The sequence below is a fragment of the Ranitomeya variabilis genome, chromosome 3, assembly GCF_051348905.1.
Source record: "Ranitomeya variabilis isolate aRanVar5 chromosome 3, aRanVar5.hap1, whole genome shotgun sequence".
NCBI lineage: Eukaryota > Metazoa > Chordata > Amphibia > Anura > Dendrobatidae > Ranitomeya > Ranitomeya variabilis.
The window spans coordinates 89182035-89194117 of record NC_135234.1 but is presented as its reverse complement, the minus strand read 5'-3'; the positions used below and the strand labels follow the sequence as shown (position 1 = coordinate 89194117).

Here is a 12083-nt window from a genome sequence, read left to right as displayed (position 1 = left end):
GTGGCCTTAGAAGCAGCAAAGGAGATAGAAGCAGAGTGCCGGCGCTGCACTCACTTCTCCCATAGTGTCCATCACCCAAGATTCAGGATGTCTTCAGAGGGCGGTGATGCAAGAAACTGTAGTAAGTGCACCACTGCACCCGAATGATGTCCTGTTCCAGGGGGGGCCGATTGACGCTGAGGGTAGCGAGTGCAGTCCCAGCCTCCTGTGATGTCCTGTGTGAGACACCTCAAATAAGACGTTTAAATGTTTGTTTGTTTTTAAGGATTAGCTAGAGAGGGAGAAGTGTAGGATAATGTGTAATAAAGCTAATTAAAAAAGTGGTTAGGGTGTAAAGATAGATATGTAGAAAGGATATTTTGTGTGTCAGTTCACCCCTTTAACATTAGTAACTTGAAACATGTCGACCCCAAGAGAATAGGGTTTCCTTCCTAAAACACTACAAGTCACAAGCACCGTCCATCACTACAAAGAGTCCATGCATGCTTAGCAGATGATTTAATGGGAGTGTTTATCACATACAGCGAGAGATGCACATACATCAGATTAAACCATATCTGAATGATTTCACAGATACCTTCACATTTTATTGCAGAAATGTGTCACACCGTGCCACGAAGTGTCAGAGTCACACTGGATGAGGCCACGTGGGCAGTGTAAGTGGCCATGCAGGGTAGTGGACGTGTGTGATTAGATGTAGTAGATTAGACCGTAGCAATTTCATTTATTACCACTTTTAGGATTCTTTGTTTTTCACAGTAAATAACGTCGGAGATAACAATAATGTAGGACAAACATACAGAAATAAATGTATTAAAAACAAAATTGTGATCACTTTAAGACACACAGCATTTTGCACACCACCATCACACTACAATATTAATATATCATTTGTGGTTAAACCACTGCAAATATGCCAAGTGCGTGACCCTATTTTAGAGACTGAATGACAAACTGAGCTCAGCTACATCGGTAAGGCTGTCATACATGGAGCGTGTCATTTCCATTCAAGTACATAAAGTGTGTTAGCAGCAGAAGGGATTCATGCACTTGGGTTGTCTGCACATACGTAGGACACATACAACCATGGCGGTGCACCCAGTACCACGAGGCGGGGATGGCTTCACTTAGCTCAGTCAAGCAACTCATTTTAGTTGCATCCGCAATGCCCTTCAGTCAGGTGCCAGACACCGAAATATGACTGCACAGGTTCACGCAGCATTTAACCAAACCCAATGGTGACGCACCGTTCCGGACCATAGATCTGGGAGCGTAACTTGACTTCTTAAATTGACCATCTGGTCTGAAGATGATTAAGTCTTTACGCATAAGAACTACATATAAGTCTTACGTGCCATAAAGGTTATTAGTAATGTCTACATTTGTCAGTTTTGTAAGGTCTTCAATTGCCCGTCCTCGGTGAGGAGTCATGGGATTCATCATCTTCAATAGTGCAATGTTCAATAAGGCCGTCAAGAAATTTCAGCAAACTGGCTGTACAGGGGTTTCTGCCCGTAAATCTCGATCAATCTACAAAGAAATAAGTGGATATAATTGTTAGTGACCAAACCTGGCAATAGAAGGGTTAGTAAACGTATATACGCTGTGCTGGGGAAAAAAAAAAAAAAGTTTAGAAGCCATCGACAGTGGGAGAGGTCAGAGATGGAGAAAGCCTGAGGAGCAAATGTCTATCACTTGCGGATGTTCCATAACAAGGTTAACAATTGAAGGGTTTAATTTCCAGAAATGTTATGCTTGTTCTGTAGATATACCATTTACTCTGCCGCCCTGTGTGAGAGTGAGAGTGCTGCTGACAGTCACCAGATGTGCGGTGAGTATGGACATTATATCAGCCGCACACCGACACCAGACTAGGATCTGGTATGTAGTGAAAGACATTTAGTTAAATAAACACTTTAACATTTTTTAAAGATAGTATGCACTGAGACATATATTCCACAGTGCTTCACAGACATCTTCATCTCTGTCCCCATAGGGAATTTAGATTGCAATCCCCTATCAGTATTGTCTTGAATGTGGGAGGAAACCGGTGAACCCGGAGAGAGCACATAAACTCTTTTATCAGATGTTCTTGGTGGGATTTGAACCTAGGACCGCAGCGCGGTAAGGTTAGTGCTAACCACTGAGCCACCCTACCGCTCCTTATATCACAATTACATCATTTATAGTGGCATGTAAAAGTCTGGGCAAGCAAGTTGAAGATAAAATGATTTCTAAAAAGGCCAGAAGTTAAAGATGACACATTTCCTTTGTATTTTAGGAAAAAAAAACTATTTTTTTACATTTTGAAAATTACAAAAAGGAAAAATGGGCCCATGAGATTTGTGTGCTCAGATAACTGACCAAGACTTCAGACCTTAATTAGCCTGTAAAAGTTATGGCTTTTTCACCATCATCGCTAGGAAAGGCCAGGTGATTCAAACTTCCATGCTTTATAAAAACCCAGCCTCCTCTAACCTTGTGCCATAAAACAACAAGCATGGATTCTTCTAAGCAACTGTCCAGCACTCTGAAAATGATGGCAGCCCACAAAGCAGGAGAAGGCTATAAGAAGTTAGCAAAGAGTTTTCAAGTTTTCCTTTCCTCAGTTCAAAATGTAATTAAAAAAATGGCAGTTAACAGGAACAGTGGAGGAAAAGATAAGGTCATGGAAGACCAAGCAAAGTTTCAATGAGCTGCTTGCATGATTGCTAGAGTGGCAAATCAGAACATTCACTTAACTGAAAAAAAAACTTTAGAAATATTTAGCAGATTAAAGTTGTGGTACATTGTTGTACTGTTCAGAGACACCTGCACAAATATGGCCTTCATGGAAGAGTCGTCAGAAGAAAACCCCTCCTGCGTCCTCACCATAAAATTCAGGGTCAAAAGAAAATAATATCTAAACAAGCCTGATGCATTTTGGAAACAAGTCCTGTGGACCAATGAGATTAAAATAGAACTCTTTGGCCACAATGATCAAAAGGTATGTGGGGAGAAAAAAGGCACAGGATTTCAGGAAAGAACATCTCACCAACTAATAAGCATGGGGCTGGATCAATCAAGCATTGGGGTTATGTTGCAGTCAATAGCATGGGGAACATTTCACGCGTAGCGGGAAGAATGGGTTCAATGAAATTTAGACAAGTTCTTGATGCAAACACAACATCTGTAAAAAAGCTGAAGTTGAATAGAGGGTAATGGATAATGATACTAAACACATGTCAAAATCCACAATAGACAACTTCAAAAGGCGCAAGCTGATGGTTTTACAATGGCCATCACAGTCCCCTGATCTGAACATCATTGAAAATCTGTGGCTAGACCTCAAACTAGCAGTGCATGCAAGAGGACCCAGGAATCTCATTAAACTGGAGGAATTTTCCAAGGAAAAATTTATGAAAATCCCTCAAACAAAAATTGAAAGACTTCTCTGGCTACAAAAAGCTTTTACAAGCTGTGATACTTTCAAAAGGGGGTGCTACTAGGTACTAACCATGCAGGGTGCCCAAACTTTTACATCGTCCAATTATTCTTTTTGTAATTTTTAAAATGAAAAAAAGAAAAAAAAAAAATAAATTATATATATATATAGGTCATTCCATATCAAGTGATCCAAATATGAATATTTTTTTTACCTGACGTCTTTAGATTTTTTTTAGTTTTTGTTTTTATGAAGTACAACTTTAGTTAATTACAAATTAAAAGTTTAGAATTATTTTCTTCATCAGTTAATTTTTTACAGATTTTTAAAGTTTAAAAAAAGCGCAGATTTTGGCCTGGTATGGCTTTACATTTTTTATCATATCTCGGGCTAGATTTAAGATAAAGAGTTGGGAGAGGCATCATTTTTCTCAGAATGGTACCGGCTTTCATTTGATATGTCACAAGACTATGTTTCTTTATATTTTGTTTTGGTGAAACCAAAATAAACATTTTGAAGCGCAATTCTGAAAAAAACGTATGTTTTAAAATTGTGAAAACATGCATGTGTGTTACTTGTGTCCTTGTTTATATTTGTACAGAGATTCAACTTGGGACCTATCAAATTTGTATTTTTTTTTAAGCCTTGAATCATCTGATTTTATGTTTGTGTGAGTTTCTTCCCTTTTTCTTTTCAAATTACAACTTATTGCATTCAACATTTATATGTAACAATAAAGAAACGCAAAAAACAAATACCAAAGTACCAGAATAAATACATCTTAATCATCATAACATAACTTGCTCAGCATTTTCAACCTGAATTCATTGAACAAGCCAAAAGAAAAAACATGATCATATCCTCAAGCGTGATTCTCTAAATAGTCTGATCCTAATTATATGTTAAAAACAAGATTCAAAGAACCAATATTTTTACCACCTATTTATACATGGAACATTTTTTTTTCTACTATATCACTAAACATATATCCTACAGAGAAACTGGAGTAGATATTAACCCAACAGCATATTGAGCTAAAAAATGGTAATTTTATTATAAATATGAAATACACAGGTACATCAACATAAAAATACAAGGTGCGCATAAAGTTCACATACATAGGACATAATCCACTGCAAGTAACACCATGGGATTAATAACAGACCGAAAAGATCCCTATCAGTGTAGGTCTCAGTAAGCTACGGATGACTATATCTAAGGATGTAGTCGCATTAAGTATAACCCCTTTAAAGTGAGTAAATCAGGGAAAGAAGCGAATACATCAAGGTCTGTCTTACCCATATTGTCTTGGTGCCAGTGTCTGTCCCAACTGCCCCGACGCGCGTTTCGCGTTGGGCTTCTTCGCCCCCCGCAGCTTACTGAGACCTACACTGATAGGGATCTTTTCGGTCTGTTATTAATCCCATGGTGTTACTTGCAGTGGATTATGTCCTATGTATGTGAACTTTATGCGCACCTTGTATTTTTATGTTGATGTACCTGTGTATTTCATATTTATAATAAAATTACCATTTTTTAGCTCAATATGCTGTTGGGTTAATATCTACTCCAGTTTCTCTGTAGGATATATATTAGCGGTGGAGTTGTACCCTATGATCTATGTCCAATTTAAGGGTGTTTCCCTATGATATATTGCACCTGATATGTATCAGTGGTATCTATATTTATATCACTAAACATGTCATTTATGAAGTGTTTAAGAAGAATAATCCAGTAGTTAAATCCTCGTTCTATAAAATATGAACTAATCAAACAATAGTAGGTTGTTACACTGGCCTGTTATCATCAATGTGTCCCTTCTGGAGGATGAAATGTGATCTTGTCCATAAGCGCTCACTACAATGGCCATTTCCTTCTGTGTCAGAGTATGTACAGCCTGTCCTGGTGCCCGGCTCCACCTGAGTTATATCTGATTTTTGTTCACTTTTACAATGTCTGATTTTCTTGGATACACAATGGACGGCGCTGGACCAGAAGGTGCAGAAAAGTCACTTCTACGTCTTCATTTTCACAATCTTTGGAGAGTCCAGTGGCCGCCACCAGCGCCGATCATATTCACAGGTCACATAGCCAGTTGTGTCATCCATGGCCGATCTTGTGCCGCCTTCTACCACGTCATGGACGTCACTGTCTTTATTTCCACTACATGGGATGACAGTCCGGTATTGCTGAGTCCCTGTGATGGGTTCTGCTTCCTGTAACCGATGTTATAACAAACTCTCCTCCTCCCCGTAGTCCTGGTTCGTACAATACATGAACTGGATGTCAAGAGTATTTTTCTCCCCCAATTTGAACAGTTGCCTGGGTGATAAGATTTGGTGTGAATACGGCCTCTGGAGGCCCGAGCTGCCGGCCGGTCATCTGCTCTGCAGTCACCGTCTACCCCTGCTCATTCTCAACCCTAACAAAGCTTCTCCTCTGTCCTCTCCTGCTTCTAAGCTCTAACATAATAAAATAATACAGGAATATCTAACAATCATGGACTTTTTGGTAAATATGGACCCCACACTTCTACACCACAGGCTGAACAGACCTGAAATCAAGATTTTTGAACTGATACTGTAATATTTTTATTTTTAAAAATATGATCCCATCACGATCCCAGCTTGTGTTTTGGTACAGATGTGAATAGGAGCATAACAGGCATATGTGCAGTTTTTGAAATTTTTAAATTAAACGTTTTTTTCGGAAATGCGTTTTAAAGTTTTGCGCTTGCGTTCGCATAGGTAAATTATTATCAAAGATACTCTTGTGACATATCTGGTGAAAGCCTGTACAGCTCTGAGTAGAATGGTGTTTATTTTGTTTCTCTCTTTTCTAGCCTGAGTTATGGGGAGAAATGTAAAGGCAGGCAACACCGAAATTCGCACTTTTTCCGAACTTTGAAAATCAATAAAAAATAAAAAAATATCTAGAATTTTTTCTTCTTCACATTTTGCATTCTCTGACACACTATTACCAAATAACAAAATCTCAAAAGAATTAAAAATATAGTGGTAAAAATCACTGGTTCACTTGACATGGAATGACATATATATATATATATATTTATTCAAAGGCAATGTCATCTTTAACTTTAGGCCTTTTAGAGATCATTTCACCTTCAACTTGCTTAACTGTTCACAATAACAGTAATTTTGACCAGGGGTGCCCAAACTCTTACATGCCACTGTAAGAGCGGGGTCATTATTAAATAAAAGGGAAGAAGAAATGTAATCTCAATCCACCAGCAAATGCCTGCTGCTCCCTGTTGACAGATTATTATTCTGAATTTTCCAATGTTCCCTATTATATAATTGTACTTATTACAGATTAAGGAGACACAAGCAGGGCTGTGGAGTCAGTGTCCATTTTGGTGGAGTCGGAATAAAATGGACCGACTCCTAAAATATATAATACATTTCAGGCAATGGGACACTGTGATCTAATGTGGCATTGCCACAAATTGCCAAACAGTCCTATCCTATAACAAATAGAGATGAGTGAACCCGGACTTTAACGTTCAGGGTTAGTACCGGACACCTAGAGCCAGAGAGTGAAAGCGCGAATGAGAGAGAAAGGACCTATACTCACCTCCGCTGCCGACACTGTTCCAGCGGTGTCTGCAATCGCGTTCCTGTGATCCTTTGTGCAGTTGATATGACATGTGAGCTCAGCGCCCAATCAGCACTGGCGTCACTGTCCCCGCCTCCGGACAAAATCGAACATCAACAGGAAGTCGGGGCCGCGGCAGCTCTCACTTCCTCTTGATGTTAGATTTGTCTGAAGGCGGGACAGTGACGCCTGCTGTGATTGGGCGCCAGGCTCACTTGTCATAACAACCGCATGAGAGCACCGAGCCCGTGAGTGCCGACACTGCATTTGTATCGGCGCCAAACATTTAGATCAAGAAGGGGTTGTCCTAGTAGTGGGCAAATCCTTTACAATTGAGAAAAATAAAAGATTTTCGGGCCATGGAATATAGAAGTGGATGCCGCATTAGGGTCCTGTGAACTTCTATACTGGGTGCCACTTCTGATTAGTAGGTCTCACAAGATGTTATGACCATCATCTGAAGAGGCACCAAGGACGCCGGCATTGGAGCGCTAGACTAAGTTCACAGGACTGTAGTCCGGGCGCCACAGATGATCAGTCTAGGGTGCTGCAAATTTTGGGCAACACTAGTTGCTATGTACCGCTAGCCTGAAGATGGAGTCTCATTTTTGCACAAGATGATCCCAGTGTAGCCTGTAATATGAGTAGAAATCTTACGAGACACATTCATTTCAATGATATTGGCAGCACAAGTTCACACGTAATGACCTCTGGTTCATGTTCTGAAGTCAAATATAATAATTCTTAAGATAATTCTGTAATATTTGCACCATTGTCGCTGCTAAAGAAGTATTCCTATGTTAGACATTGCCCAATAAGTGACAGCTCCACTGTCGTGACCATCACTACAATGCAATAAGCAGTGGATCCGCGCTAGGTGGGCCATAAACGCTCCAGATGGCAATACCACTTTAACCTTGATCATTTATATCCTAAAAAAAAGGGAAATGCAGAAAGGGAAATGCAGTGCAATAACCTTACCCAATGATTCCAGCTGGGATCAGCAGGACAATGGCTCCAAACAAGAACGCGAACCCTCTCATGAAGTAGAGCGTAGCTGGGTAGACAGAATTAAAGATACTGGTGGCCAAGATGAAGGAGATGCCCTCCACACACGCAACGACGGAAAACAACGTCCCTGTGGATAAGACACAATCAGCATGGAAGCCGGGAGCATTATAATAAATGCACACTTCACACGTTACATACATAACACTGCATAATACTATGTGAAATGAGAACTAGAGGAGACTAGCTTTGTGAGCCAGAATATAAAGCAACTGAAAGAGCAGAGATTACCGGGAACGAAGAACCTTTGTCCTCGGAGATTTATTACACAGATGTGTGACGCCATTATCTGGTTTCACATACCGGTAAGTACAATCCCTGAAACTCAAAGCTCCGGCTCATTCTATCATTTGGCGTTTGTCAATGAACCCCACCGATTCCAATGATATCCACCGACATGGGAACAGCCATTATTTATTTATTTATTTTTGCTGTTAAAAAGAATTTGTCGTCATGTTTTTTTCCATGTAATCTGAGAGAAGCATGATATAGAAACAGAGAACCTGATTCCAGCGATGTGTCACTTACTGAGCTGCTTGGTGCAGTTTTGATACAATCAATGTTTTCCCCGCTGTAGATGTAGCAGAGCTCAGAATGCTGAGCTGTGTATAACTCCGCCCACATCCCTGATTGGCAGCTTCCTGTGTACACCGTACATAGTCAGCAAGCCACCAATCAGGGGTGGGGGCGGGTTTACACAAGTAAGGATGGGACTGCTTGGCATGTGACCTAGTCCAGCAGTGATAATCTCCTGATAAAACACTGATTGTACTGAAACTAGACCATAAGTGATACATCACCAGAATGAGGGTCTCAGCCCCTACATCAAGCAGCCCTAAGGTTAAATAGCAAAAACCTACTGACAGATTCCCTTTAAATACCAGTAGATTTCTCCTCCTTGTAGATAAGTGCTTATGAATTGCCTGGTGGCGGCTTACCACCATCACTGTTAGTCGAATGTACATTTTAGGTTATTGGTTATGCAGTTCATGTTTTGGACATCTTACACGTATGGACAGATGACACGAGACACTAACATTACATGTTCTTACCTTGCTCTCCCTCTTCCACCAGCTTGGACAGCTTGGATCTGATAATTGGAGTTGTGGCCATGGAGAAGAATCTTAAGCCATAGCCTAGGAGATAAGCAATGAAAACATATGGATCTGCCCATTTACACTTTGGTTACATCACAGACACCACTTCATTTTCTGCCTGGTTTTCTGAATTCACAGAAGTCCCAAACCCTGCTTCCCAATCACACAGCAAACAGTGGAAGGGTATGAAGCGCAGGATTTTAAATGTGTGTTAGAGGTAATCAGGCATCACAAAACATTTCGGCTGTCTGATAACACAACTAGGGAAATCCTAGATCTTACTACATACATATTTATTGCGTTGAGTGGGAGCGGAATAAATCTGAATGTAATAATGTCGCCCTAGTTCACACTATCTACATTCCTGCTGCACGCGTGCTGGATGTGGCTGCACATGATGCCCGATAATGTGAGCCAGTAGCCAGAACAGGCTGGACAGGTTGAGCCTCAATTTCAGCTCAGTCCTTTCATTTTTACGAGCCGCCTCATTTTAACACCATAGACCGCGAGCAGAGCGAGTCAGGAAAACCACATTGCGCAGTCAGCAGCTCTCAGTACAGCTGTGCTGCCGCCATCTCCGGAATATTACAGCCATCTGCAAATTCCGCACCAAAGTGTTTGTCAGCACATTATCCTGTGTGTCTGCACCCTGGACTGTCCTGAAATACTCAGAGGTTCTTATAGGGGTTGTCCGGACTCAAAAATGGTGACAATTTGCAGATTGCCAAGGGTCCAACTGCTGGAATCCCCACCGATCCCCCAAGAATGGGGCTCTGAAATGCCTTGGTAGAATGGAGGGGAAGCTGCACACAAGCCACTGCTCCATATATTGTCTATGGGACTGGCAGAGAGCCAAACATTGCGCTCAGTTACTGTATCTCCAGCGCCACTGCGGACAATGAATGGAGTAGCGGCATGTATGTGCATCTCCTCTCCATTCTAACCAGAGCCCTGTTTTTGGGAGGCTCCTGCGGTCTGCAGTCAATCACCTATTTAGTGGATGACAATCTTGCTGAGTTGGGACAACGTCTTTGAAGGATATTTACCTCCTTTACATGTCAATGTATGAGAATAAAGCAGGCCGCACACATTAGGTGGTAGTGACGGAGCGATGCTACTGTCCCTGCCAGCTCTCCCATACGCAGGAGCGCTCCCGTATTCTCTAGGAGGAAGTCGCCAACAGACATCTCTGCCCGCCGCTTACCTCTGGGAGAACTAAGTAATCTGCAGTCTGAACTTAGACATACCTGATCAACGTCTGCCCCGATCATCAGTTAGCCGCCACCCTCAGACATTAGCTTGTTGGCCGAACATCAGCTGACAATCCAATGTGTATGGGGGAATTAGGAGCGAGAAAACAGACTTGGGGGTGAAAGTGAGTTATTAGGAGGTTAATAAATTGCTAAAAGAGAGAAACAGAATATGCGACTAGTGGCGTCAAAGGGTCAGAATTGGGGCTTTTATTCTGGAGAAAGCTAACAGAATTAAACTGGAATATTTACAATCATAGTAAGCAGTGTAGAGTAATAAGGGATTACATTGTAAGTAAATGTAAGGTCACGCACTCCGAACAAGAGGACACATTTCCCGATTATGCAATGAATGGTATAATACTAGGCGACCCGTGCAAGAAAGCTGCTGCCGAGGCCACCGGGCCACATGTACAATGAGCATAGATTGACTCTTCTAGAAGTCATGTTGGATCACACTTTAATTGTACAGTGTTGATCATCTGTGTATAAGAAAGACATAGCAGTGATGTAGGGGGAGATGAAAGGACTTGAGGGCATAAGTCAAGTGAAATACCCAGGAAGATTACTAAAATTAAGAGTTTACTCTGGAGAATAAATGGCTTAGTGTTACCCAATTACCAAATGTAGGCGTATAATAGATCTCACGGATTGATATTTTACACAGCATTATAGGAAGCCACTGAAGACCTCACCTTCAGCACAGAAGGACCTTTCTACAGTAAGGGTACTGTCACACAGTGCAATTTTGATCGCTACGACGGCACGATTCGTGACGTTCTAGCGATATCGTTACGATATCGCTGTGTCTGACACGCTACTGCGATCAGACATCACGCTGAGAATCGTACGTCGTAGCAGATCATTTGGAACTTTCTTTCGTCGCTTGATCACCCGCTGACATCGCTGGATCGTTGTGTGTGACAGCGATCCAGCGATGTGTTCGCTTGTAACCAGGGTAAACATCGGGTAACTAAGCGCAGGGCCGCGCTTAGTAACCCGATGTTTACCCTGGTTACCAGCGTAAACGTTAAAAAAACAAACAGTACATACTTACATTCCGGTGTCTGTCCCCGGCGTCTCAGCTTCTCTGCACTGTGTGAGCGCCTGCCGGCCGGAAAGCGAGCACAGCGGTGACGTCTGACGTCACCGCTCTGCTTTCCGGCTATGGTGCTCACACAGTGCAGAGAAGCTGAGACGCCGGGGACAGACACCGGAATGTAAGTATGTACTGTTTGTTTTTTTAACGTTTACGCTGGTAACCAGGGTAAACATCGGGTTACTAAGCGCGGCCCTGCGCTTAGTAACCCGATGTTTACCCTGGTTACCCGGGGAGACTTCGGCATCGCTCCAGCGCCGTGATTGCAAAGTGTGACCGCAGTCTACGACGCTGGAGCGATAATCATACGACGCTGCGACGTCACGGATCGTGCCGTCGTAGCGACGAAAATTGCACTGTGTGACAGTACCCTAAGACTACAAGAGTACTAAGGATGAGAATCTGTCCGTCCAAGGACTTGTGACTGCTTCCAAACAAAGTTTTTATACATAACCTGTAAAACTACTTATGTATTAGTTCTCATCTTGTTTTGCCCCTATATTCAGCGTATGCACCGGGAAAGCTCCCGA

At 41.9% G+C, this 12083-nt stretch overlaps 1 protein-coding gene across 1 annotated transcript in view; it reads right to left on the bottom strand.

Moving 5' to 3' along the window:
* Nucleotides 1-481: 481 nt before the first annotated feature.
* SLC46A1 (solute carrier family 46 member 1) overlaps nucleotides 482-12083 on the bottom strand; it is a 29062-nt gene continuing 17460 nt past the window's right edge. Inside the window, exons 3-5 of the mRNA XM_077294371.1 lie at nucleotides 9160-9243; nucleotides 8021-8177; nucleotides 482-1530 (exon numbers count right to left, since the gene is read on the bottom strand). Of these exons, the coding sequence (XP_077150486.1) occupies nucleotides 1473-1530; nucleotides 8021-8177; nucleotides 9160-9243 (299 nt within the window). The 3' untranslated portion in view covers nucleotides 482-1472. The remainder of the gene's footprint in view (nucleotides 1531-8020; nucleotides 8178-9159; nucleotides 9244-12083) is intronic.